Source organism: Bufo gargarizans, chromosome 4 (assembly GCF_014858855.1).
Source record: "Bufo gargarizans isolate SCDJY-AF-19 chromosome 4, ASM1485885v1, whole genome shotgun sequence".
In the NCBI taxonomy this organism is placed as follows: Eukaryota; Metazoa; Chordata; class Amphibia; order Anura; family Bufonidae; genus Bufo; species Bufo gargarizans.
The window spans coordinates 526,264,117-526,291,870 of NC_058083.1; the positions used below are offsets into that span (position 1 = coordinate 526,264,117).

Consider the following 27,754-nt stretch of genomic DNA (forward strand, 5'->3'; position numbering starts at 1 on the left):
CACTCTTAGCTTGGCAGGGTATAACATAGAGTATTTGATATTTCCATCCCGTAATCTTTTCTTGATATCAAAATACTCCCTACGCTTGCTTTGAGTATCCTTAGAGAAGTCGGGGTATATCTGTATCTGGTGTCCGTCGAGGGTAGTATCACCTAAATCCCTCTTGCGTCGAAGCACCCAATCTCTGTCACTGGAGGATAGTATCCTAATTAAGAGGGCGCGAGGGGGGCCACCCGGCGGAGTCTTTTTTGTAGGAATTCTATGTGCTCTCTCCACACATAGTGCAGGAGTATCTCCGTCTGATCCTAACATTTCAGTCAGCCATTTTTGCATATACGCCGCAGGGTTCCCCCCCTCTACCCCCTCTGGGAGGCCCACTATTCTAAGATTATTGCGACGTGCTCTATCCTCCATATCAGTTAGTCTTACATTAATCCGTTTGTTTTCTTTGTCCAATTCTTCTATTTTTTTAGTCATCTGTAGCTGTTCTGTTTGAACCTTAGATAACCCAGTGTGTACAATTGAGATATCAGCCCTAATTTTATTCATGTCTTCTCTAATAAGAGTAAGCTCAGTCTGCAGTGTCTGTACGGTGGTAGAGACATCTAAAACTGACTGATTAGTGATCTGCGCAACTGATAATATGTCTGCTAATTTATTCTCAATGATGTCAAATCTCATACATTGTTCAACCAGTGCTGGTGGGTCGGTCTGTGTTTCCACCAGTTCAGGTATTTTTCTCCCCCCCCTCTGTTTAGGTGGAGGCGATTTCAGATATTTGTCCATTCTAGCCTGTGGACTATTACCATCGCCCGCCCTAGGGGATCCCGTGCCCCCAGATCTCCTACTATATTTAGGGGGCATATTATCCAATCTTTCAAAACGGGGGTACACCGTATAAGGCGAGTAGGGGATGGAGAGGAGGAAAAGGAGAAAACAAAAAAAAGGGGGTAGACTATCCCAGTGGCAAAAGGCTCTCGCAATATAGCCCCCTGTCACAAGTATCCTAATACTGTTTCTGCATCTGATTTTGTAGTTGTATCTATCCAGTAGCCAAGTAAGAATTCATGTGTATACCTGGCATTAATTTGTCTAAACCATTCTGTATGGATATATAAACATATACATAGCTATATAAACGTACACATATACAAAAGCAACAGTGGTTATTAACATAGCATATAAATCAATCAGTCAGTATCAGCGGCTTGACAGCGGCAACATATGGAAACAAATGTCAACGAGGGCAAGGCGCCTATTCCAGACAGTGGTGCGAGCGGAGTCAATAATAGAGAATACGGGTCACAAATACCATCGCCGCTCACCACATATACCCTGGTAGGAACCAGTGCCAATTAGGACCCCAAATTGACGTCGGCATATAATGTCCTTCCCGTAGATTCCGGAGTAGTGGGAGGTAACTCCTCCTACGGATTGCCGTGGGGGTAGTTCGAACAATCCAGTCAAACTGAATGTTTAAGACATGGAAGTAACCCCTATTGATTAATTATAAGGAGAAGTATCAAGTAATAGATCCCCATAGTTCCGTTGTATATTCCCTGTGGTTTCACTTGTTCTGCGGCCACATAGTCAATACGCAATCACCATAGGGGAATGTATAAATGCTGCGACCGTTGAGAGGTTAAATTAACGTCAATTAGGATCGTGGCAGACTGCCACGTGAAGGCAGATCACACAATTGGGTCACACACCTGTATCAGGATAGTGTCAAAGTTACAGCCCCCCATCACCAGCCATCAACTTCGCGGGGTCGTCTCGTATAGCCGTAGACAATATATGCCGGAGGCCTGCTACCAACTGACCAGGTAGTCAATGATCAAAAAATAGATCGAAGTTGGACTAGGCGGGCAACAGCCATCTTTGCACACAAGGTTAGAGACGTTAAACATGAGACGTTGATTAGTAGGGGGGGGGAGACGACGATGGATAACTTTGACACAGAGGGGATCTCACCCGTCTTCAGCAGCCGTTAGGTGTATCGAGTATGTCACTGCCGACCGATGTATACCTCTCCGCCGCCGCTCATCTGTAGTCATCTGTAGTCAGCGATCCCACTTTGCAGCGATCCCACTCTGCAGCAGGCAGCATCCGATGGTATATATTTTTTTTTTTTTTCCCTTTTCTTTCTTAGGATTTCTTTCTTTCCTTTTTCCTCCTCCTCTCTTTTTAGGGTCTGCTACATGCAGGCATCAATAGGCATCAGCTGGGCGCTGTTCCAGAGGCACCGCAGTCCGCGTCGCTACCGTTCCATTGTCTCAGCAGGACAGAGAGCTCCCTGTCTCGGTAGCCGATTTTCAAAAAGACCGCACTGCAGGCTGCCGAGCAGGGCAGGTGGGGAAGCCAAGACGCCGAGACGCCGGGTCAAGGCGGGCGAACAAGGGGGCGGTTCCCATACGGACGTGCAGCACGTCTACGTAGCGTCTCTGCTACGTCATGCTGTCCCTACTCTTATTTATTGTACTATCCTAATACTTAAAAGACAAGCTTTCAAGAGTTTTCCTTTCTTCCTCGGTATTGCTTCAGACCTGAGAAAGAGAGAAACACTCTTGAAAACTTCTCCTGATTTCTCCAAATTCTTCACCCTTTTATGAAATAACCCTGTGGGTGCTGTTGGTGTGTGCAACTAAGACTACTTAGTCTGCTTGTAACGCAGAATGCGGCGTCAGGGGTGCATGTAACGCAGGGTGCGCTGGTCAGAGGTGCAAGTAACGCAAGGTGCGCTAGTCAGGGGTGCATGTAACGCAAGGTGCGCTAGTCAGGGGTGCATGTAACGCAAGGTGCGCTAGTCAGGGGTGCATGTAACGCAAGGTGCGCTAGTCAGGGGTGCATGTAACGCAAGGTGCGCTGATCAGGGGTGCTTGTAACGCAGAATGCGGCGTCAGGGGTGCATGTAACACAGGGTGCGCTGGTCAGAGGTGCAAGTAACGCAAGGTGCGCTAGTCAGGGGTGCATGTAACGCAAGGTGCGCTAGTCAAGAGTGCATGTAACGCAGGGTGTGCTCGTCAGGTGTGCATGTAACGCAAGGTGCGCTAGTCAGGGGTGCATGTAACGCAAGGTGCGCTAGTCAGGGGTGCATGTTACGCAAGGTGCGCTAGTCAGGGGTGCATGTAACGCAGGGCGCGCTCGTCAGGGGTGCATGTAACGCCGGGGGCACTGGTCAGGGGTGCATCGCAGATAGAAAACGTACTTACAGTTCTGATGTGCGATGAAGTCATCATGCCGCCTGCACCGGCCTCTGATAGGCTGCAGGCTCTAGGCTAGACGACTCTCCCTCCCCTGCCGCACTTCCATCTGTATGTCCTGAGGATGGTGATACAGATGACTATTAAGATGAGCGCTTCCACAATTGAAGTGCTCATCTCCCTGTGCCCTGCCGCCGCCTCCCACGTCACCAGTGGCCAGCGGGGCCCAAGAGGCAGCTGCCTTGGGCCCACCAGGAGCAACTGGGTCCGAGGAAGTTGCCCCTTTTGCCCCTAAACAGATCGACGCTGCACTAGCGGCAGCAGCGGCAAGCGTTTAAAGGGGAATCAGCGGGGGGCACACAGGGGGGGCAAGGAATAACCTTGGGGGGGGGCAATTGCCCCCCTTACCTCCCTGTAGTGATGCCTATGCTTACAGCTGCTACACAGATAGGATCTGTTGTGCATCTCATTTTTCCTTCCTTCTGACAAAAACAGAAGAAGGGTCAATATCAGAACGAAAGCCAAAATAGTGGCCCAGTCATGGAGAGGGTGGGAACAGCATGATAAGTCCACAGAATGGCCCTATGACATTGTGGTGAGGTGGAAGTAGCATGAGGAGACCACAGAGTGACACAATGACAGAGAATTGAGGTGGTGGAGCATCAGGAGGCCACAGAGTGGCATAATGACAGAGTGTGGAGGTGACGGCAGCAGCAGCATCAGGAGGAGGCCACAGAGTGGCACAATGACAGTGTGGAGGGGCAGCAGGAGACCAAAGAGTGGCAAGGTGACATAGTGTGGAGGTGGCAGCAGCATCAGCAGACCGCAGAGTGACCTGGTGACAGAGTGGGGAGGAGGCAGCAGCATCAGGAGACCACAGAGTGGCAAGGTGACATAGTGTTGAGGTGACAGCAGAATCAGGAGACCACAGAGTGGCAAGGTGACATAGTGTGGAGGTGACAGCAGCATCAGGAGACCACAGAGTGGCAAGGTGACAGTGTGGAGGTGACAGCAGAATCAGGAGACCACCGAGAGGCAAGGTGACATAGTGTGGAGGTGACAGCAGCATCAGGAGACCACAAAGTGACATAGTGTGGAGATGGCAACAGCATCAGGAGACCACAGATTGACCCGGTGACAGAGTGGGAAGGTGACAGCAGCATCAGGAGACCACAGAGTGACCCAGTGATAGAGTGGGTAGGTGGCAGCAGCATCAGGAGACCACAAAGTGACCCAGTGACAGAGTGGAGAGGTGGCAGGAGCATCAGGAGACGACAGAGTGGCAAGATGACATAGTGATGAGGTGGCAGCAGCATCAGGAGACCACAGAGTGACAGAGTAGGGAGGTGGGTGGCAATACGAGTACCAGCTGAAGATGGTCGGTGAAAGAAGGACCACTTGGCATCAGATGTGTGGCATCATTAGAATAGTAGCTGAGGCAGGTAGCAAGAAGAAATCGGTCTCTTTTCCCAAAGTGTTGGTGTGGCACCATGGATGATATAGTCTGATGCATCAGGCATTGGTGGGTGGAAATCCTGGCTGATCCATGCCTGATTCATCTGGACAAAGGTCAGTCTCTCCACATTTTGGGTGGACAGGCGAGTTCTTCTTGGGGTAACTATATCTCCCGCCGCACTAAACACCCGCTCTGATGCCAGGGCTGGCCAGGGCTGCCCAGTAGTCCAACGGATCTTCAATGTGGGGTGGCAGGGTACAGTCCAGGTATGCTATTACCTGCTGGTTCAGGTCCTGCTCCAGGTCTAGCTGCTGCTGGTGAGTGGTTTCTTCACTAGGTGGGTGAAGAAAGCTGCTCATCAGCGACTCTAGACTCAAGTTGCTGCTGATGGAGCTGGAACTTCTCCTACCCACCCACCATGCCACAGCAGCCATGGCAGAGGAACGTGAGTGCAGAGGCCCCCCCGTCAGACCTGCGAGAGGATGGACGATGGCGTAGATAGGCAGCGGCCAAATCACTACATAGAATGTCTCTATAGTAGTTCAGTTTGTCCTCCCTGTCAGCGGGTGTAAAAAAAGGCCCGCATTTTAGACTGGTAGCGAGGGTCCAGCAAGGTGGAGAGCCAGAAGTCATCCCTCTGCCGAATGGTGACGATTCGGCTGTTACTACGCAAGCAAGTGAGCATGCATTGGGCCATTTGTGCAAGTGACTCAGAGGGACTCCCTGCCGCTATCTCCACTGCATACTGCCACCATGAGTCTGGGTCCTCTGCCTCGTCTTCCTCATCGCCCTGTAGCTCCTCTGGCTGCTCCTGCTCCTCCTCTCCTCTTACCTGTGTGTAAAAACCACCCATTTTGGTACACATTGCTGTGTCCTCCTCCCTCTCCAGTTCAGCCCACACAGGGCTCATGTGGCCGTGAGATCTAGGCGCCACGTCTCCAGTCCCCTGACCATCCAGATTTACCAGCATCTGTTCCAGGACATGAAGCAGTGGAATTACTTTGTTCATCCCATAGTCCTGGCGACTGTCAAAAACCGTGGCCTCCTCAAAGGGCCTGAGCAAACGGCAGGTGTCACGCATGAGCTGCCACTGGCTGACATCGAAGTTACACAGAGGAGTACTCCTGTCTGCTTGGATCATCAAGAAATAGTTTATGGCCTTTCTCTGTTCGTACAGTCGTTCCAACATATGGAGGGTGGAATTCCAAAGGGTGGAAACATCGCATATCAGCCTATGTTGGGGGATGCCGTTCTGCCGCTGCAGCTCAAGGAGGGTGTGCTTTGCGGTGTACGAGTTGCGGAAGCACATGCAAAGTTTCCTGGCCATTTTTAGGATGTCTTGCTGATGGGTGGAAGACTTCAGGAACTGCTTGACAACCAGATTGAACACGTGTGCCATGCAGGGTGCATGGTTCAGCCCTCCTTGACGCAGTGCCGACACCATCTTCCCATTGTCGGTCACCATGATTCACCCGGCTCCCAAGTGCGATCAGCTACATAATCATCATCGAGTACTGACTGCACGTCACTGATGTCCTTCTCAACGGTCTCTGGGTTAGGAGCCTCACCGCTCGCTACACCAGCAGCCACGCCACTCTCCTCATCACTACTTGCCCGCCTACCGGAGAAAACTGATGACTCCGGTAGCTCGTCCTCACTGTATAGTGGAGCTGAGCTCACAGCATATAATACTACTCTGGCTGAGGGAACAGAAAAGGACAGAGGCAGGTTGAGGACAGGTGAGAGCACAGCTCCTGCTCCCAGGCCATGCCAACTAAGGGTTGTGTCTGATGAACCCACGACTCTTGCCTGGGGGTGTCTGATGTCACTTGGGATGAAGTGGAGTCAACCATTCAAGAACCACTGGGTTGCTGGTCAAGACACGACCGCTAGATGACACCGGGAGCTCAGGCTGTGACTCCGGCTGCCATGCCCCCTTACTCTGCTGCGACCTGTGCCTGCGCCAGAAACATTTAGGCCTCTGCCACTCCCCTGTGCAGGGCCTGGCACTTCTCTGTCTGACATACTGATAGATCAAATAAATAAGTAAAAAGGAAATTAAAACACCCCAAAAAGTCTGTAATTTTCTCACTTCACCACACAACAGCTAATAAGCCCTTTTTTCCCCACTAATACACTCCAAAAGGGCTGTAATTTTCTCACTTCACCACACAATGGCAAATACTTTTTTTGTGCCACTAATACATACAAAAAAGGGCTTTAGAAAATATAACTGCACCACTGAACGGCAATATATTTTTCTTTTTTCCACTTATACACTCCACAAAAGGCTTTAGAACATATAACTGCACCGCTGAATGGCAAATATATATTTTTTTTACCACTTACAGTATACACTCCACAAAAGGCTTTAGAACATATAACTGCACCGCTGAATGGCAAATAGGCCCTTATTTTTTCCACTTATACACGACACAAAAGGCTTTAGAACATATAACTGCACCGCTGATCTGCAAATATATTTTTCTTTTTTTCACTTATACACTCCGCAAAATGGGCTTTAGAACATATAACTGCACCGCTGAATGGCAAATAAACCCTTATTTTTTTCCACTTATACACTTCACAAAAGGCTTTAAAAAATATAACTGCACCGCTGAACAGCAAATAGGCCCTTATTTTTTTTTTCAATTATACACGACACAAAAGGCTTTAGAACATATAACTTCACCGCTGAACGGCAAATATGTTTTATATACAGTATAATTTATTTATTTTTTTGCCACTAATACACTCCACAAAAGGGCTGTAATTTTCGCACTTCACACAATAGCTAATAAGCCGTTTTTCCCACTAATACAAGCCAAAAAATGCTTTACAACATATAACTGCACCGCACAAGGGCAAATAAGACGTAGAAATATTTCCTTGTAATAAACCCTGTTAATGCCTGTATCACACAGCACTTGTACCACAATAACAAGAACGGTTTGCTGGAATTACAGATCTGTATAAGGGCAATTTGAATCCCCAGTCAGTGCAGCAAGGTGTAATAGGATTGTTCCTATTACCCAGGCTGTAACCTCCCCTACTGAACCCTGTTCTACAGAAATGCTGTGGAATGATTCCTCCCTATCCTTTCCCTACACCTTAAATAATCTTTCCCTGCACTTGTAAATAGTTTTTTTTAGCACAATGAAGTCTTTCCTAGCACTGTCCCTAGCGCCTGCTGAGATCTCTCCCTGCACTAAGTACACTGGAAAATGGCAGAATCCAAGATGGCTGAGGTTATTTATAGGGCTGTGACGTTACAGGGCTGGCTGTCTGCTGATTGGCTGCATGCATGGCATTGTGGGTGATCCCGCATTCCCAGAGTTCCTTGCTCCATGTCCTCACACATACAGCAGCCATTTTAGGAAAAAATGCGATTTGTTACCACGAAGGGTGAGGAAATTCGATTAGATGCAAATCAAATTTTTCCTGAAATTCGAATCGAATTCCACTTCGTCAACTTTGATTCGCTCATCTCTAGCAGCAACCTATTACCAAATTTCATCAATAGTAATCTACATATTCAAGATGCAATTGGAGGCTTTAGCTCAGGGTCATTTTCATGACAATCACCTGAATTTAGGCTTAAGTCAAGTCTTACTTTGAGTTTCTTCCAAATGAATTTCAGTTTGCATTCAAACAATAGATATAAATTCTTATCCATGACTTCACGTTCCAAGTCTTAGAACGAAAATCTAAAGATTTAATCCATTATTTTTCAATGGCTCCACTGAACTCTTGTTCAAAAGACAAGTCCACAATCTGGTGTATTTGAATGGAACTGATGCACGTGAAAACTATCTGCTTGTTCCAAACATTTCTGTAGACTCTGATAGTAGAAGGACCTCAATCATTGCCATAAAATTTGTACATTGGCAAATTAGGGACAAAAACATCTAAGCATTCATGAGCAGGGACTCGATTTGCAGTTCAGACCAGTCACCTTGGGAGCACTGTATTGAAAACAATGGGTCGAAATGTAGAGTTTTTGTAGTTTTTAAAATAAATATTTTTGGTTGAATTTTTAGAACCCAACTCCAAATAAAATACCCAATGCTAGTCAAGGTTAGTGAACTGAAATAACCGAAAACATTTTTAAACATGTTTTCTGCTGCAAAAGGTGGTCACTAGAGATAAGCAAATTAAATTAAATTTGATCCTTGTCAGATTCCGCCCCAATTTCATCCCGGTCCGAATAAACTCTATCTGAATCCAAAATGGCCTGATTGCCTGGAAAAGTCTGTCTTTATCTCTCTCCCTGTTCCCACCCTTTCCTTGATTCTCCAAAATTGAATCACACAAATTGCTGATTCTAACAAATCCAAAATTTTAATAAAATTTGGGTCAAATTTCTGAATTTCAGATTCAATTTCCTCATCTCTAGTTGATATCTAGGTTAGATGTGTAGTAAAATAAAACCCAACATGACATTAGGGTAGCCTAAGCTATATGGTCTGGGGGCAGAGAAGGAACCCGGGATACAGGGAGTATGTGACAGGGGTGTAGTCTAGTGGAGGGTGAAGGGAGTCAAAGTGGAGAGTTGTGACTGTTGGGGTGCCAGAATGGAGAGATGCTGTGTGTGCTTCAGCCAAGAAATGTGGCAGAATGGTCAAGCTGTTGAGAGTTCATGGAGAGAAGGGGGGCCAGAAAGAAAACAGCAAGTCTCCATGTTTTATTGCAGTACCAAAGTCTTGCAGGGTTTATGGACTTCCACCATGTTCCCAGGTCAGTTCATGCCAAATCTTGGGACTGAGGGTCAGAGACATTGTTCATTGTCTCATTGTGGTGGGAGCCAACTGAGCCACCCAACAGAAAGAGAAAAGGTAATTGTCACCACCAGACATCTGAGAAGCTCTGACAGACGTTCTTCAGAACCTCCTCCTTGAGGTTCCTTTTTGTTTTGCTTTAGTTTTCTCATCTCGTTAGCCTCTCTCAGCTGTCATGTAGTTGCACTGATTGCATCCCTTTAAATCCCTTCCCATACTGCATCACTTTGCGGTTTATACAACTTCCTGGAGTGTGTGCATGCTGGATGCTACTACTGAGTCTTCTACAGATAAGTTTTGTTCATTCATTTGTGTTTTCCTGTTTGCTGGATCCCAGGTGACCCTGACTCCCTCCGTATCAAGTGTAGGGAGCCAGTGGTCGTGTCCCCTCACTATTATAGGGTGTTCAGGTGTTATACAGTCGAGGAACGAGGATATGCGATCATCTACCATTGATATTTTTGCATAGGCTGAGCAGTTAGGCAGAGAGCCAGGTCTGTTGCAGGGCTCTCCCTTTGGTTCCTTAGTTTTGGATCCAGTCAGTCGGATCTTCATTTTGTGTCTTCTAGTTTTCTGTACACCTTCCGTGACAGTAATATGTCAAAACACCTGATGTGGCAATGGACTAATAGAGTCTGTCAGTGTTAACGAGAAGGTCACAATTACCACCAGTCACAATTACTATGCTGCAAGTAGGCTGTGTTTGCTAAGCTGTTGGAGTTATGCTCCTGTTGTGGACTTCTCAATTTGGTTAAATATCATGTTGATCATGTTTCTTGAGTCTCTCAACCAAGAAGTAGTAGCTAACCACCAGAAGGATCTGCATCATATGCTCGTTCTAGGATTGTGGTGGACTACATTGCCATGCAATTCTGAGCTGGTATGGTGGTCCCTCCTGGGGAACTTGGGTTGCGATAGACTTGTTTCTACATACAGACACTCCAGTGGGATGTCCTGTGGTGGTCTGAGTCGCAGGGCTTTGGTGTGCCATGGAATACATATGGGATGGCCATTCAGATAATGACTGTCTTTGTCATGAATAGATTACTAGTGTTGATCACGAATATTCGAATTTCGAATGTTTATCTCGAATATAGGTACTTCGAAAATTTACGAATATTTCGAATATAGTGATATATATTCGTAATTTCGAATATTGGATTTTTTATTTTTTTTTATTTTTTTATTCGATTTTTTATTTTTTTTATCAGTACACATGATCCCTCCCTGCTTCTAGCTTGTGGGCCAATGAGAAGGCTGCAATATGCTTGACTTTAGGAGTAGTGTTGTTTGCGAATTTTGCTCTATATTAGTTTTTTTTTTCGAATATTCGCTATATTGCTATATATTCTTGTTTTAGAATATTACGAATATTGGAAAAAACTAAATTATAGCAATATAGGGAATATTCAAAAAAAAAATAATTTATATAGAGCAATTTAGCTAATATAGTGCTATAATCTTTTTTTTTTATAGTTGTAATTTTTTTCCAATCTGAACTTCAGATGAGAAAAAAATTACGACTATTAGAGAAAGAAGACTATAGCACTATATTGGCTAAATTGCTCTATATTCGTTTTTTTCAGAATATTCGCTATATTGCTATATATTCTTGTTTTAGAATATTCCGAATATTCAAAAAAAATGAAGTTATAGCAATATAGCGAATATTCAAAAAAAATAACGAATATAGAGCAATTTAGCTAATATAGTGCTATAATATTCTTTGTCTAAAAGTAGAAAAATTCGCATTACGAAAATTCGCATATTACACGATCATTAGCTTGCCGATTTTTCAAATAAAAAAATCGTAGAATATAACGAATATTCGAATTTGCGAATATTCAACGAATATTCTACGAAATATTGCGAATTAGAATATGACCCCTGCCGCTCATCACTATAGATTACCAGTTGCATTGTATTACAAGGCCGAATCAAGTCCACCAAAGCAAGAGCTGCTCCTTGTTAGCTGGACTCATCTCCGGTTCATAGCAGGGGTTTCCAAGGAGGGGATCCCCTTTATCACATCTCAATGCCCTAACCAGATTACTATATTTCCTGATTGTACGGTCAGACAATCAGTGGTGCCCTGCATGGTACATTCTGTTGTGGCTCCATTTTAACGTGGTCTCCGTCAAACATTAAAAAAATAATCCTACCATATAGTGCCTAAGTATATGGTATGGCGTCTAATAAATTTCCTTATATTTTCACATTTTTTACTAGAATCCGTATTTTCAGCTTGGATTAGCCGCTCACTTAGCTAGTAATTTGCAGCACGATAGTCATATTATCCACCTGGCTGAGCAGCCTTTAAATCCAGTGAAGATTTGTGAGCCTAATCTCTTCACATTCGACACAGAAGCCTCGGAATATACTGCTCGCATTGCATTCCATGTAGACTTAACTCGCGCACAGAGGGGCCATATCTATAGGAATAAATTACGTCATTGATTACACACTTATCTTTGAAGACCAGTTGATACCTATAGACACTATTACAGGCTGTTCTCATCCACAGCTGCGTTTACCTTCTGCAGACTCTGAGCTCAAATCCGGCAGCATCCCATGCTTGTTCAGTGTCTGAACCAAGCTCACATTTGGCTTCTAAAAAGTTCTTCAAACCAAGTTCTGAAAGCGAAAAAAAAATATTATAGGCGATAGGCGTTCAGCTAAGGGGGAGGTGTGTGTGTCAGCAAGCTTGTTGACAGTTTCCAATAACAACCAGCAGAACTGTGAATGCAGCTCTGGACTGTTTTGGATCTCAATGTAGTAGTAGATCAGGAGCCGGAGGTAGTTTGGACACCTTAGCTGATTATTACATCAAGATGGTGACAAGGGAGATGTCACCATGTGGCAGTAATACACAACCGCAAAACTGGAACATTGCAAAGACAACAAGACATAAGCATGAAAACGTAAAGGGGCTATAACAGTTATATAAAAAGTATTCACGCCCTTGGGCATTTTCATGTTTTCATACCTCTGTTGGAAGGCACCACATAATATGTGGACATCATAGTGATCTTGCATCGCTGGGGTCAAATTTGATGAAGAGCAACATGTGAATGAAACAGAATCTAACGTCTTGGTGATGGGAAAGAGAGATGTATGCATGCTCCAGTTGATCATGCTGAGGTCATCCATTCCCTGGATGACCAGCACCCACCCCCCCATTCCATTAAAAGTAGGATATGTAAACAGTTTTTGACAACGCTTCTCTCATCTCCTTTGTTTTCTAGGAAATTTCTTGTTCTTCACATCCTTTGGAGGTCAAAGTCCCACAGTGGTCAGTCCATGGCTGAGGAGCAACAACCCAAACTGCAAAGTGGAGATGGCCGTTTTCCTCCAGAGAACCGGGAAATATTCTCTACGTCTTCATCCAGACAACGTGGTGATTTACTCCATGGAGGCGCCAAGGATACAGGAGAAAAGCCAGTAAGTTACTTTACCACCGCTGTGAATTGTACTTGAAGCTTGTAGCAATCACAACATATTGTATGCAATGGTCTATGGAACTTCTGGCACGCCATATATCCAACCAGGAATTAGTGTTACAGGAGGGGTGTGAGGCATTGTGGAAACATCTGATCTCCAAGTGTCAGGTACCTACTCTTGATGGAGAAGTAGGCCCAGTTTCTGCCACATCCAGGCCCCTCAACGGTTGCATAGCCTTCCTATATGGAAGCTATCACAGTAACTTCCAATCTACTTCATCACAATATTATTTCTATTACAATTTTTGCTAATTTTGAAATTCATGTTCTTGCATGGAGGCATTGTATTGGCTTATCCATGAATACATCAATAAATCATGGCCTATCCCAAAGGCACAGCTAGGCTTTACCCAGAGCAGAGATTCAGTTTGTTGCCCTAGTCCTCTATCTAAATACCCTGGCAAGTGGCTTATTGACTCTCCTCTCTTGCACATGCCCACCGATATTTCCTCACACACACCCAAGCTCCGCTCCTGACACCCAGTTATCGGTCAAATCCCTCACTATAAAATATGGCAAATGGGAGATTTCTTGGCAATGAAGAGGATATTTCCAGTTTCACCATACAGTGGACCACCGGTAGGGTCTATAAGTGTCACACCTGTGGCAGGTATTAGAAGGTCTGAAAGACTAACTGCACATGAGTGATCTGACAGCCTCTTTTGGTTTCACTTTGTCTGTGTATTGCTGTCATGTCCACACCTCCTGTTCAGGTGTGGATAATGTGACCTTTACCTCTCCCTATTTAGTCTGACTTTACCCATCACTCCTTGCTCTGGATAGCTTCATTTGGTTTTGGAAGAGCTGGAGTGTGGTTCTTGTTGAAGTCCTGAATCAATCATCCTCAGAAGTTAAGTGTTCCACTTGCTGTGTTTTGTATTTCCCCCCTCCCTGGTTACTTACTAGGCCTCAGCGAGACGCTGGTTCATTCACCAGGGAAGGAACGGGTTGTCTCTGCCCTGTCATTACCTTTAGGGATCCGAGGGTCACCAGGGTTTTCTAGGTTCTGTGTATGGGCATCTCTACCATCTCTGCCCATACGGATAGGAGTTAGGGCCAGAGCAGGGTTTTATAGGTGGTGACCCTTTTTTCTTCCCTAGCGGTGAGGCCTAGTGTCTTTCCCCTTCCTTCTTGTTGTCTTTTGGTGTTCTCCCCTACTACATCCGTGAAAATAAGAGATTGGAACACGTTGAAAGCCATACACATGAGAGAAGTATCAACTGGCCAATCAGTCTTCTATGGAATCCTTCCTACAAAAGATCGCACCAGCAACATAGCAGACTGAACTGGCCGATCAGGATACTGGACTTGCACAAAAGAGCAAATATTTGGCCAAATTCAGCCAATCAAGCCATACATTTGAATATTTGGATGATTATAGCCAAAATCTTCCAGCCAGATGGATCACATTTTTGGCAGCCATAAGCCGTGGCATTGCGAAAAATTGTTCACATTACATTTTCAATCATTGTCCATCCAAAAAGGCCAAAATTGGCCATTTTGTCCAATTATTATCTCCCGTGTATGGACAGCTGAAGAAGATTCCAACAGATACTGGGTTGAATTTTGGTCCTTTGAATTTGTTATAGATCTTCGGTGCTGAATCAAAATTGCCAAATCACAAATCTCTCTTTTTGCCAATTTTGTTATATATTTACCTTCAAAATAAAACAGAATTTGCAGCAAGTTGCCTTCCAGTACTACACATAATGGTGTTCAGATGATGTTGCACTTCGGTTGGCAAGGGTTAGGGGTTCAGGTCAAAAGCATACAGTAGTCCCACATTTGCAAGAGGGGCTAGCTATAAGTGGGGGGACCTTTGACATGATAGCCTTTACTGCCAGTTATAGACTACAGGGTGCAGCCTCATATAGGCAGCAGATGGAGGTGCCCCTATTATGACTCATTGCAGGAAAACATTTTGTTTGGACATCATGAGGGGTTATACATGTCATTGAAAATCAAGGCTTGGGATTGGGCAGACTTGTCGAAAGGCAAACCAATTGCAGAGCAAAGGGAAATAATTTCTGGGAGGGAAGACATAAAGATAACAATTAGGCTATACTCACCCCCACCCATCCCACCAGCTACTATTGCAAAGATGGTCTAAGCCCCCGCTGATCTTCACTTCCTGGTTCTGGCTCAAAACCCCTGAACTGCCAGGAAAGGCCGGAGCGGTCAGACTCTGACTCCGGCACATCAAGGCTTTTCCGGAAGTTAGCGGGGACAGACCAACATTAAAGCAGCAGCGGTGGGAAATGGGTAAGGGTAGCTATGGCTTATTATTATTTTTATAATTTGTATCCTTTTTTTAGGACAATAAAGTGTTATCCCAACTGTTAAAACGAGCCTACAATATTGAGGGCAGTTGGTTTTCTCTACTGTATATCATTTGACAATAGTGACTGGTGTAAAGATAAAACTTTCCTCAATGTAAGATTTATTGTGCACACTAGAACAGCAGAAAATGTAGGGAGATTTTAGACATAATGCTCCAGAATAGTGAGTGCAGCTCTGACATTTAATATAAGATGTAACTCAGGATCAGTACGCAATAAATAATGTATGTACACAGTGACTGCACTAGCAGAATAGTGAGTGCAGCTCTGGAGTATAATACAGGATGTAACTCAGGATCAGTACAGGATAAGTAATGTAATGTATGTACACAGTGACTGCACCAGCAGAATAGTGAGTGCAGCTCTGGGGTATAATACAGGGTGTAACTCAGGATCAGTACAGGATAAGTAATGTAATGTATGTACACAGTGACTCCACCAGCAGAATAGTGAGTGCATCTCTGGAGTATAATAAAGGATGTAACTCAGGATCAGTACAGGATAAGTAATGTATGTACACAGTGACTGCACCAGCAGAATAGTGAGTACATCTCTGGAGTATAATACAGGATGTAACTCAGGATCAGTACGCAATAAATAATGTATGTACACAGTGACTGCACTAGCAAAATAGTGAGTGCAGCTCTGGAGTATTATACAGGATGTGACTCAGGATCAGTACAGGATAAGTAATGTATGTACACAGTGACTCCACCAGCAGAATAGTGAGTGCAGCTCTGAATTATGATACAGGATGTAACTCAGGATCAGTACAGGATAAGTAATGTAATGTATGTACACAGTGACTCCACCAGCAGAATAGTGAGTGCATCTCTGGAGTATAATACAGGATGTAACTCAGGATCAGTACAGGATAAGTAATGTATGTACACAGTGACTCCACCAGCAGAATAGTGAGTACATCTCTGGAGTATAATACAGGATGTAACTCAGGACCAGTACAGGATAAGTAATGTAATGTATATACACAGTGACTCCACCAGCAGAATAGTGAGTGCAGCTCTGGAGTATAATACTGGATGTAACTCAGGATCAGTACAGGATAAGTAATGTAATGTATGTACAAAGAGACTCCACCAGCAGAATATTGAGTGCAGCTCTGGAGTATAATACAGGATGTAACTCAGGATCAGTACAGGATAAGTAATGTATGTACACAGTGACTGCACCAGCAGAATAGTGAGTGCAGCTCTGGAGTATAATACAGGATGTAACTCAGGATCAGTACAGGATCAGTAATGTAATATATGTGCACAGTGACTGCACCAGCAGAATAGTGAGCGCAGCTCTGGAGTATAATACAGGATGTAACTCAGGGTCAGTACAGGATAAGTAATGTAATATATGTGCACAGTGACTGCACCAGCAGAATAGTGAGTACAGCTCTGGGGTATAATACAGGATGTAACCCAGGATCAGTACAGGATAAGTAATGAATGTATGTACACAGTGACTGCTCCAGCAGAATATTGAGTGCAGCTCTGGAGTATAATACATGATGTAACTCAGGATCAGTACAGAATATGTAATGTAATGTATGTACACAGTGACTCCACCAGCAGAATAGTGAGTGCAGCTCTGGAGTATAATACAGGATGTAACTCAGGATCAGTACAGGATAAGTAATGTGATGTATGTACTCAGTGACTGCACCAGCAGAACAGTGAGTGCAGCTCTGGAGTATAATATAGGATGTAACTCAGGATAAGTACAGGATAAGTAATGTAATGTATGTACACAGTGACTGCACCAGCAGAATAGTGAGTGCAGCTCTGGAGTATAATACAGGATCTAACTCAGGATCTGTACAGGATAAGTAATGTATGCACACAGTGACTGCAGCAGCAGAATATTGAGTGCAGCTCTGGAGTATAATACAGGATGTAACTCAAGATCAGTATAGGAGTAATGTATGTACACCGTGACTTCAGTCTTTATATAGATAATTATTATTTGCAGATGTTTGTGAAGTGAGAGGAAGGCTCATTAATCAGTCTTGTTTTACGGTGTTATTGATGCCTCTATATGTTTACTATGTTCTGTTTACGCAAAGCTTAAAGGCGTTGTCTCGCTTCAGCAAATGGCATTTATCATGTAGAGAGAGTTAATACAAGGCACTTACTAATTTATTGTGATTGTCCATTTTCCTTCCTTTGCTAACTTGATTCATTTTTCCATCACATTATACACTGCTCAATTTAAGGAGGATACGGCCACCGCTGCAGCGCAGACAGGCTCGGACTGGCCCACAGGGGTACAGGGGAATCCCCCGGTGGGCCCCTGAGGAAGGTGGGCCCCTAGTCTCCCACCCCCTTCACAAGTGGCACATAACATAGTAGATTTACTGCACTACCTACATATATTCCATGTACAGGACCTCAATCAGCCGCTGTTCATTTAAAAAACGTGTTCGATTATTTATTATACTTAAATGTATCCGTATAGTGGCCCCCCCCAAAATAAATTTTACTGGTGGGCCCTAGGTGCCCCAGTCCGACACTGAGCGCAGATACGAGGTGGTCTATGTGCACTCCCACAGTTCCGGAAACCAGGGAGGCCAGCGCCTTTTCCTATATTAAGCATACACGGCCACCACTGCTGGATTACAGGGATTACCCCTGGATGGGAGCAGTGTCTAATGTGATAGAAAATAAGTCAAGCCAGGAAAGGAGGCAATATGGTGCCTTGTATTAATTTTTTTCTACATGATAAATGCCATTTGCTGCATACCATTGCCAAAGCTCATAACTTTAGGCTTCTGGGCCCCATCCATTGGTAAAAGGGCCACATAACACACCACGGTGAACCAAAGTCTGATATCTCTGCCTCTTTTATAGCTATGACCCTACCAACATGAGTTCACTGAGAGTTGTGTCTTATTAAAGGGATACAAACATTTGAACCCTCATACATGGGACAACCTCTGCTGCATCTACTGAGGAGCGCCCACCAAACATCCCAAAAATGCCCACTTACATCCATCCTCTTTAACATTCAGGTAAATCTGGTAAAAATAAAAAGCACACCATGAATAGTCCACTGTCTCAGAAACAAAACGGGATGAGTTTGGTTGCATTTTGCTTGATTTTTTTGCTGGGATTTCCATCTGCGAGAGGGGAAGAGAAAGCTGCAGCTGCTCTTCTAACAGTCTAGCCTTATGCTTGGAGAAAAAGCTGGAGTTAATTTATCTACAGTCTGGTCTGATGCTCGAACTGCAGGCTAGGGGAAGGGAAAACAAAGCTGGATGCATTCTGAGAGTTCCTGCTGGGAGAAGGGAAGAGAGAGCTGCTGCAGATGAAAATTAGAAACGGATATTTTGTTTGGGAGTGACAGTAGCTGCCCTGTACATTGTATCCTGGCTGATCTTTTTTATATATTTTGCACACTGAGGCACACGCGTATTAGACATCTTTGATTATATTTCCCAGATGTTATAAAACAGCTTCACGCGTCTCTGCTCCGAGTCCTTGCTAAGTTTACGATGCAGCGAGAAGATTCTGAACTGAATTATTAAGTAATCAACATATTTATTTAGTTCTGCTCTAAATGTTAGTTTAGTGGGAGTCGTAATTTTTAATGTGAAATCCAGTGGAATATATAATCTTCTGAGTTATTATCACAAAGGTAGCAGATTTACCGCTCGGAAATAAGCAGCTGGCAATAAGTTTGGTGCTGGCCTCCCGACAAATCATAAAAGAAATGTATTTTGACATCGGATATGAAATGGAAATACATCCTGATAATTCTGTGAGATTTCCTCAGTCAAGCGGCTGATGGAGGCATCTTCATAGGAGGCAAAATTGGAAATTATAACGGAAACCTATTCCCGACCCCTCTCACGCTTACAGTAACGGTGTAATGTGGGAAGAAGTCATTGCGATAAGGTAAATAGAAAAATCCATGAGAAGACATAGTATCTAGTGTAGTATCTATCTATTTATCTATCTATCTAGTTTGTATGTTCTCCCCGCGTTTGCAGGGTTTTCTCCGGATATCTACTTATCTATAATCTCTCTATCTAATTATCTGTCTATATCTATCAACTATCTTTCTATTTATCTATTTTTTTCTATTATCTATCTACCTAGCTATCTACTTGTCTTCCTGTCTATCTATCTATCTATCTATCTATCTATCTATCTAATTATCTGTCTATATCTATCTATCTCTCTCTCTCTCCTATCTATCTATCTACTATCTTTCTATTTATCTATGCATCCCATATCTATCTATTTATCTATTATCTATCTAGTATGTTTTTATCTGCCTAATATATATCCATTATTTATCTAGACATCCCATATCTATCCATCACCTATCTATCTATCATCTACAGTCGTGGCCAAAAGTTTTGAGAATTACATAAATATTGGAAATTGGAAAAGTTGCTGCTTAAGTTATTATAATAGCAATTTGCATATACTCCAGAATGTTATGAAGAGCGATCAGATGAATTGCATAGTCCTTCTTTGCCATGAAAATTAACTTAATCCCAAAAAAAACTTTCCACTGCATTTCATTGCTGTTATTAAAGGACCTGCTGAGATCATTTCAGTAATCGTCTTGTTAACTCAGGTGAGAATGTTGACGAGCACAAGGCTGGAGATCATTATGTCCGGCTGATTGGGGTAAAATGGCAGACTTGACCTGTTAAAAGGAGGGTGATGCTTGAAATCATTGTTCTTCCATTGTTAACCATGGTGACCTGCAAAGAAATGCGTGCAGCCATCATTGCGTTGCATAAAAATGGCTTCATAGGCAAGGATATTGTGGCTACTAAGATTGCACCTCAATCAACAATTTATAGGATCATCAAGAACTTCAAGGAAAGAGGTTCAATTCTTGTTAAGAAGGCTTCAGGGCGTCCAAGAAAGTCCAGCAAGTGCCAGGATCGTCTCCTAAAGAGGATTCAGCTGCGGGATCGGAGTGCCACCAGTGCAGAGCTTGCTCAGGAATGGCAGCAGGCAGGTGTGAGCGCATCTGCACGCACAGTGAGGCGAAGACTTTTGGAAGATGGCCTGGTGTCAAGAAGGGCAGCAAAGAAGCCACTTCTCTCCAAAAAAAACATCAGGGACAGATTGATCTTCTGCAGAAAATATGGTGAATGGACTGCTGAGGACTGGGGCAAAGTCATATTCTCCGATGAAGCCTCTTTCCGATTGTTTGGGGCATCGGGAAAAAGGCTTGTCCGGAGAAGAAAAGGTGAGCGCTACCATCAGTCCCGTGTCATGCCAACAGTAAAGCATCCTGAGACCATTCATGTGTGGGGTTGCTTCTCATCCAAGGGAGTGGGCTCACTCACAATTTTGCCCAAAAACACAGCCATGAATAAAGAATGGTACCAAAACACCCTCCAACAGCAACTTCTTCCAACAATCCAGCAACAGTTTGGTAAAGAACAATGCATTTTCCAGCACGATGGAGCACCGTGCCATAAGGCAAACGTGATAACTAAGTGGCTCGGGGACCAAAACGTTGACATTTTGGGTCCATGGCCTGGAAACTCCCCAGATCCTAATCCCATTGAGAACTTGTGGTCAATCCTCAAGAGACGGGTGGACAAACAAAAACCCACTAATTCTGACAAACTCCAAGAAGTGATGATGAAAGAATGGGCGGCTATCAGTCAGGAATTGGCCCAGAAGCTGATTGAGAGCATGCGCAGTCGGATTGCAGAGGTCCTGAAAAAGAAGGGCCAACACTGCAAATACTGACTCTGCATAAATGTCATGTACTTGTCGATAAAAGCCTCTGAAACGTATGAAGTGCATGTAATTATATCTCACTACATCACAGAAACAACTGAGACAAAGATCTAAAAGCAGTTTAGCAGCAGACTTTGTGACAACTAATATTTGTGTCATTCTCAAAACTTTTGGCCAGGACTATATCTCCTATCTATCTATTTATCTATCTTTTCATCATTCACGCTGTGCTAATTTCAGTACAATGGGCCCCTACACAGTGGAAGGGGGGAGTATACTTATTTAAAATATAACTTTTAATGTGGTCTAGAAAATTACAGAATAATAGGACTCACTACATTTTAAAGACATACATACATGAATAAGACCAAATTAATGGTACCTTGCTGGTATAGACAAAAAATATATATTCTGCTCCGTCCGGGGGGATGCGAACAGTCTTACCAGACCCTTTGTAGATAATGGGACGGGTTCCTTGATGACAGGAGGCAGGAAACACTGGGTGTACGCCGGGCGGGAATAGGTGCTATTGGTGTGTAGCCGGGTAAATCTGATGGTAGGATAGGTCCTATATGACCCTATCAAGGTGAAAGGGGCCTTTATGCTTCTACCTATCTACACGGAGCACTCGCCTTTGAAAAGGCGACCCCGTCCGGTAGCCTGTCCCTGTAGTGGACCTGACCCTAGAACTACAGAATTTACCAGTGGTAGATGGTTGATGATACTTCCAGTGGTCTCCCGACGTGGCACGTTTCTGTCCATGACTTCTTCAGGGGAACGACTGCAGGAGGTAACGGGATAGCCGCAGGTGTCTAACCTTAGGCTGAAATAAACACTGGGGGAAAGGACAAGCTATAAAAGCTTGTGTTCTGCTATCCCAGGGTGGGATGCAGTGTTGCACAGGAGGGGTAGTCCTGCGCAGGACGGTCCGGGGGATACGATAATCCCAAACAAATGAGGCCCTTATGGTTGAGGGCCATTTCAGTAGACATTGGTGACAACAGGAAAATACTGTAAATCTAAAAGGTTTGGTAATAATTTTTGTTATTCACAATTTTTTGTTTCAACTCTTTTTATTTACATTTATGTTTCCATTTTATTAAAAAATATCTCCTATTGTGCTATTACAAGCCTGATACAATGTATGGTAATACTCTGCTTACATAATGGAGTGTGGATCCTTAGTCTGTAGGAATTGCTCATATAATCATATTGCTAAATTGTGATCTGAAGGAGAGTGAAATGATCGGAGCTGGATCTGAAAATGGAATTGATAATATGACATCTCTCCAGCGGATATTTAAGAGTTCACATCATTTACTATTGACAGAAGTTTAATTAGAAAAGATAATAGGATTTCTGAGTGTTTCCCTTTATTTTTATATCCATTTTCTGTTTTATTAACCTGTCAGGGGAAATTACTTTCTGCTTAATTTAAAAGGCCTCAATATTTGCTTATCCTTCAAAAACACTGCCAAATAAATGAGTGTTATTGTAAATGCGGCTTTAATTGTAGCAAAGAGAATGACATCCCCCTGACTAATGAGAGAGGACGACTCAAACCTCCAGCACATATTCTCCCGGAGGAACACCCTCACTAAAAATACTCAGACATGGCGGCTCCAATCTACAAGACCGCCAAATGCCATGTACTGCACCGTCTATATACTACAGCAAAATCATCTCATCCACATATGTTATTGTAAAAGTATTATAGTAGTTATAATGTGCTACACAAGGGTCAGTTTTATAGTAATTATATTCTTCTACAAAGGGGGTAGTATTATAGTAGTTATATTCTTGTACATAGGAGCAGTATTATAGTAGTTATATTCTTGTACATAGGAGCAGTTTTATAGTAATTATATTCTTCTACAAAGGGGGTAGTATTATAGTAGTTATATTATTGTACATAAGAGCAGTACTATAGTAGTTATATTCTTGTACAAAGGAGCAGTATTATAGTAGTTATATTCTTGTACATAGGAGGCAGTATTATAGTAGTTATATTCCTGTACATAGGAGCAGTATTATAGTAGTTATATTCTTGTACATAGGAGCTGTATTATAGTAGTTATATTCCTGTACATAGGAGCAGTATTATAGTAGTTATATTCTTGTACATAGGAGCAGTATTATAGTAGTTATATTCTTGTACACAGGAGGCAGTATTATAGTAGTTATATTCTTGTACATAGGAGGCAATATTATAGTAGTTATATTCTTGTACATAGGAGGCAGTATTATAGTAGCTATATTCTTGTACATAGGAGGCAGTATTATAGTAGTTATATTCTTGTACATAGGAGGCAGTATTATAGTAGTTATATTCTTGTACATAGGAGGCAGTATTATAGTAGTTATATTCTTGTACATAGGAGCAGTATTATAGTAGTTATATTCTTGTACATAGGAGGCAGTATTATAATAGTTATATTCTTGTACATAGGAGGCAGTATTATAGTAGTTATATTCTTGTACATAGGAGGCAGTATTATAGTAGTTATATTCTTGTACATAGTAGGCTGTATTATAGTAGTTATATTCTTGTACATAGGAGCAGTATTATAGTAGTTATATTCTTGTACATAGGAGCAGTATTATAGTAGTTATATTCTTGTACATAGGAGCAGTATTATAGTAGTTATATTCTTGTACATAGGAGGCAGTATTATAGTAGTTATATTCTTGTACATAGGAGCAGTATTATAGTAGTTATATTCTAGTACATAGGAGCAGTATTATAGTAGTTATATTCTAGTACATAGGAGCAGTATTATAGTAGTTATATTCTTGTACATAGGAGCAGTATTATAGTAGTTATATTCTTGTACATAGGAGGCAGTATTATAGTAGTTATATTCTTGTACATAGGAGGCAGTATTATAGTAGTTATATTCTTGTACATAGGAGCAGTATTATAGTAGTTATACTCTTGTACATAGGATCAGTATTATAGTAGTTATATTCTTGTACATAGGAGCAGTATTATAGTAGTTATATTCTTGAACATAGGAGGCAGTATTATAGTAGTTATATTCTTGTACATAGGAGGCAGTATTATAGTAGTTATATTCTTGTACATAGGAGCAGTATTATAGTAGTTATATTCTTGTACATAGGAGGCAGTATTATAGTAGTTATATTCTTGTACATAGGAGGCAGTATTATAGTAGTTATAGTCATGTACATAGGAGCAGTATCATAGTAGTTATATTCTTGTACATAGGAGGCAGTATTATAGTAGTTATATTCTTGTACATAGGAGCAGTATTATAGTAGTTATATTCTTGTACATATGAGTAGTATTATAGTAGATATATTTTTGTACACAGGGACAGTAATATAGTAGTTATATTCTTGTACATAGGAGCAGTATTATAGTAGTTATATTCTTGTACATAGGAGCAGTATTATAGTAGTTATATTCTTGTACATAGGAGCAGTATTATAGTAGTTATATTCTTGTACATAGGAGGCAGTATTATAGTAGTTATATTCTTGTACATAGGAGCAGTATTATAGTAGTTATATTCTTGTACAAAGGAGCAGTATTATAGTAGTTATATTCTTGTACATAGGAGGCAGTATTATAGTAGTTATATTCTTGTACATAGTAGGCAGTATTATAGTTGTTACCGTATATTCTTGTACATAAGAGGCAGTATTCTAGTAGTTATATTCTTGTACATAGTTGGCGGTATTATAATAGGTATATTTTTGTACAGTACATGTTCTCAGAGAAAACACTTGTATTACAATGCCATACTACTGTAATTACGGAATCATTTGCATTTAAGGGATTGGATGCTCTATAGGACCCTTAGACATCATTGTCACCCAGGCTCACGGATCATCCCCAGTGTATAATATTGCAGAATAGAACAGTTGGTAATTGGAGTTCCACCCCCTCAGTCATCAGTGTGAGGCTTATATTCTGTTTATTCAGTAAACTTTTCTTATTTCCCTACCCGAGGCCTCATCACCCTGGGATCACTTTCTTAGTCACTTCATCTCCTGACGAGGCAGGACTCTGAGCCTCGGTGCTTCCTGTGGCATCCACTGTGAGTCTGATATCTGCGCAGCATGAAGCTTCTAGCAGCTTTAATACTTTTCTAGCTAAACAAACCGCTGTGAATCCAACTGTTTAATTAGACGTTAAAGTACAACAATGGTTCCTGTTTAATGGGTTAAACGAAAAATGAGACGCCAACCGGGGACATGAAGCACAACTTTGCAGATTGCCCAGGAACGGAGATTAGTGAAATACGCTTTGTTTGTTGGAATTGCTTCCGTTAAATATTGTCATACAGATTTGCTGAACATGAACGTGAACACAATCTCTCATTAAAATCATAATCACTAACGATTCTTCACAGTTGCAGTGCTTCTAAGGGTTAATGGAGGACGGTGTTTTTTTTTATGTAATCCACAAAGAAATCTGACACCACCATGGTGCCCGGATTTTGGGCATATGGTTACTTGCTGCTCTCTGGTTGGCACCATCTTATGTCCCAGGTCCCTGGTGGGTCCATATCTAAATTCGAGATATTGATTAGTGATGAGCGAAGTATTCACAATTTTGATTCGGCTGCTTTGCCGAATTTTACCCAAAAATTCGCTTTGTGGCGAATTACTTCATCAAGAAGTGCAATTCTTCGTAATCCCGTTGGCCGGCGTGGTGATGTCAAATGTCACCGCACACGGGATTACTTGCAAGATCTTCAATCAAGATGGTGGTGGCTGGCTCTTCGCGCTAAAACGGAGGAGGTCAGTACGATTTATTTTATTTTTTACCGCCATTCACAGCAAATCGATTTGTTACCACGATGCACGAGGAAATTCGGCTTCACGGCGAATCATATTTTCGTGGAGTTCGATTCGCTCAACAATCCTGATAATCCTGTATCGTCACTGAGGATGGGTCTGACGGACCTGCACGAACAGCCTTCGATGGGCTCGGTCAACAGACAACCCCATTGGGAGGTGACCTTGAAGCCTACGACTTTCCACCATGGTCTGTTTCTTAAGATATGATCCACAAACGACATAAGACAAGAAGTGGATCCAGCTTCCGAATAATATAAGTGAGGACCTTTATTTTTCCAAAGCAGTAAAATCCAAATGCAGAAGGAAGACACATGGTATCTACGCGTTTCGAATCATAGACATACGATCCTTAATCATGACAAAGTTGTGTTCGTTCCTGCAGACTTATATAGTGCATTGCAACCAATGGAGGTGCAAGTAACAAGTCACATGCATGAATGAGTTACAAATATAATGCACAAAGCAATGCAAAAAACTCAAAAATAAAATCCACATAGAATATAAAATCTGTATTAGATCATACTTCGGGTTTAGGCCTCCTGGAGCGCAACTGCCCAACTGGAACATCTTGTGATCCCCATCCCTAATTAAAGCATTTACCCGCTCAACACCTTGAACCGTAAAAGAAGACGTGTCTCCCTTGTGTACTACTGCAAAGTGCAAAGTTGCAGCTGAAACACTTCTGCTTTGATGTTGTGATATGTCTGACTGATGCTTCCTAATTCTGGTTTTAATATAATTCATGGTGCATCCTACATATCGCAGTTGACAAGCTGTATGTTATGCAAGCGGGTGTAGATCCACTGCGCCACTGACTGCCTATACTATGGAGGGGCGTGACTAAGCAACTACCTGGTCTTCACTAGAGCCTCTGATGGTGAGGATAGGGTAGTTAGGGTAGTTGCCAGGTGCTACTCCAGATCAGTCCCCGAGTCAGTGGCAGCTGACCAGGGGTCAGAGATACAGGTGCAAGAACCGAGGGGAAGTAGGTGGTCAGGGAGTCTGAGGTCAGGGCAGGCATCAATCAAGCAAGGTCCGTAAACAAAGTCCAAGGTCAGAGGCAGGTGGCAAACAAGCAAGGTCTGTAAATGAAGTCCGAGGTCTGAGGCAGGCGGCAAACAAGCAAGGTCCGTAAACGAAGTCCGAGGTCAGAGGCAGACGGAAATCAAGCAAGGTCCGTAAACAAAGTCCGAGGTCAGAGGCAGGTGGCAAACAAGCAAGGTCCATAAATGAAATCCGAGGTCAGAGGCAGGTGGCAAACAAGCAAGGTCCATAAATGAAATCCGAGGTCAGAGGCAGGCGGCAAACAAGCAAGGTCCGTAAACAAAGTCCGAGGTCAGGGGCAGGCGGCAAACAACGAAGTCCGAGGTCAGAGGCAGGCGGTGAACAGGCAAAATCCAATAATTCTAAAAGTCCAGTACACAGCAGAGCAAAACTTGAAAAACACCTTCACACTTGGAAGTAGACAAGCTAGTGACCATGAGTTGCTCAGGCATCTTCCTGGGGCAGGAAGCACCTTTAAATACTTCATGCAATCCAGCCATAGGCTGGTGAGACAGAGGGTGTGTACATGCTGCCTCAGACAGAGGGCGTGTACATGCTGCCTCAGACAGAGGGCGTGTAAATGCTGCCTCAGACAGAGGGCGTGTACGTGCTGCCTCAGACAGAGGGCGTGTAAATGCTGCCTCAGACAGAGGGCGTGTACATGCTGCCTCAGACAGAGGGCGTGTATGTGCTGCCTTAGACAGAGGGCGTGTACGTGCTGCCTTAGACAGAGGGCGTGTACGTGCTGCCTCAGACAGAGGGCGTGTACGTGCTGCCTTAGACAGAGGGCGTGTATGTGCTGCCTTAGACAGAGGGCGTGTACGTGCTGCCTTAGACAGAGGGCGTGTACGTGCTGCCTCAGACAGAGGGCGTGTACG

The 27,754-nt window shown here is 43.2% G+C and overlaps 1 protein-coding gene across 1 annotated transcript in view; it reads left to right on the plus strand.

Moving 5' to 3' along the window:
- The first annotated feature begins 9,386 nt into the window (after positions 1-9,386).
- LOC122935549 (ALK tyrosine kinase receptor-like) overlaps positions 9,387-27,754 on the plus strand; it is a 326,171-nt gene continuing 307,803 nt past the window's right edge. The window contains exons 1-2 of the mRNA XM_044291319.1: positions 9,387-9,396; positions 12,683-12,878. Of these exons, the coding sequence (XP_044147254.1) occupies positions 9,387-9,396; positions 12,683-12,878 (206 nt within the window). The remainder of the gene's footprint in view (positions 9,397-12,682; positions 12,879-27,754) is intronic.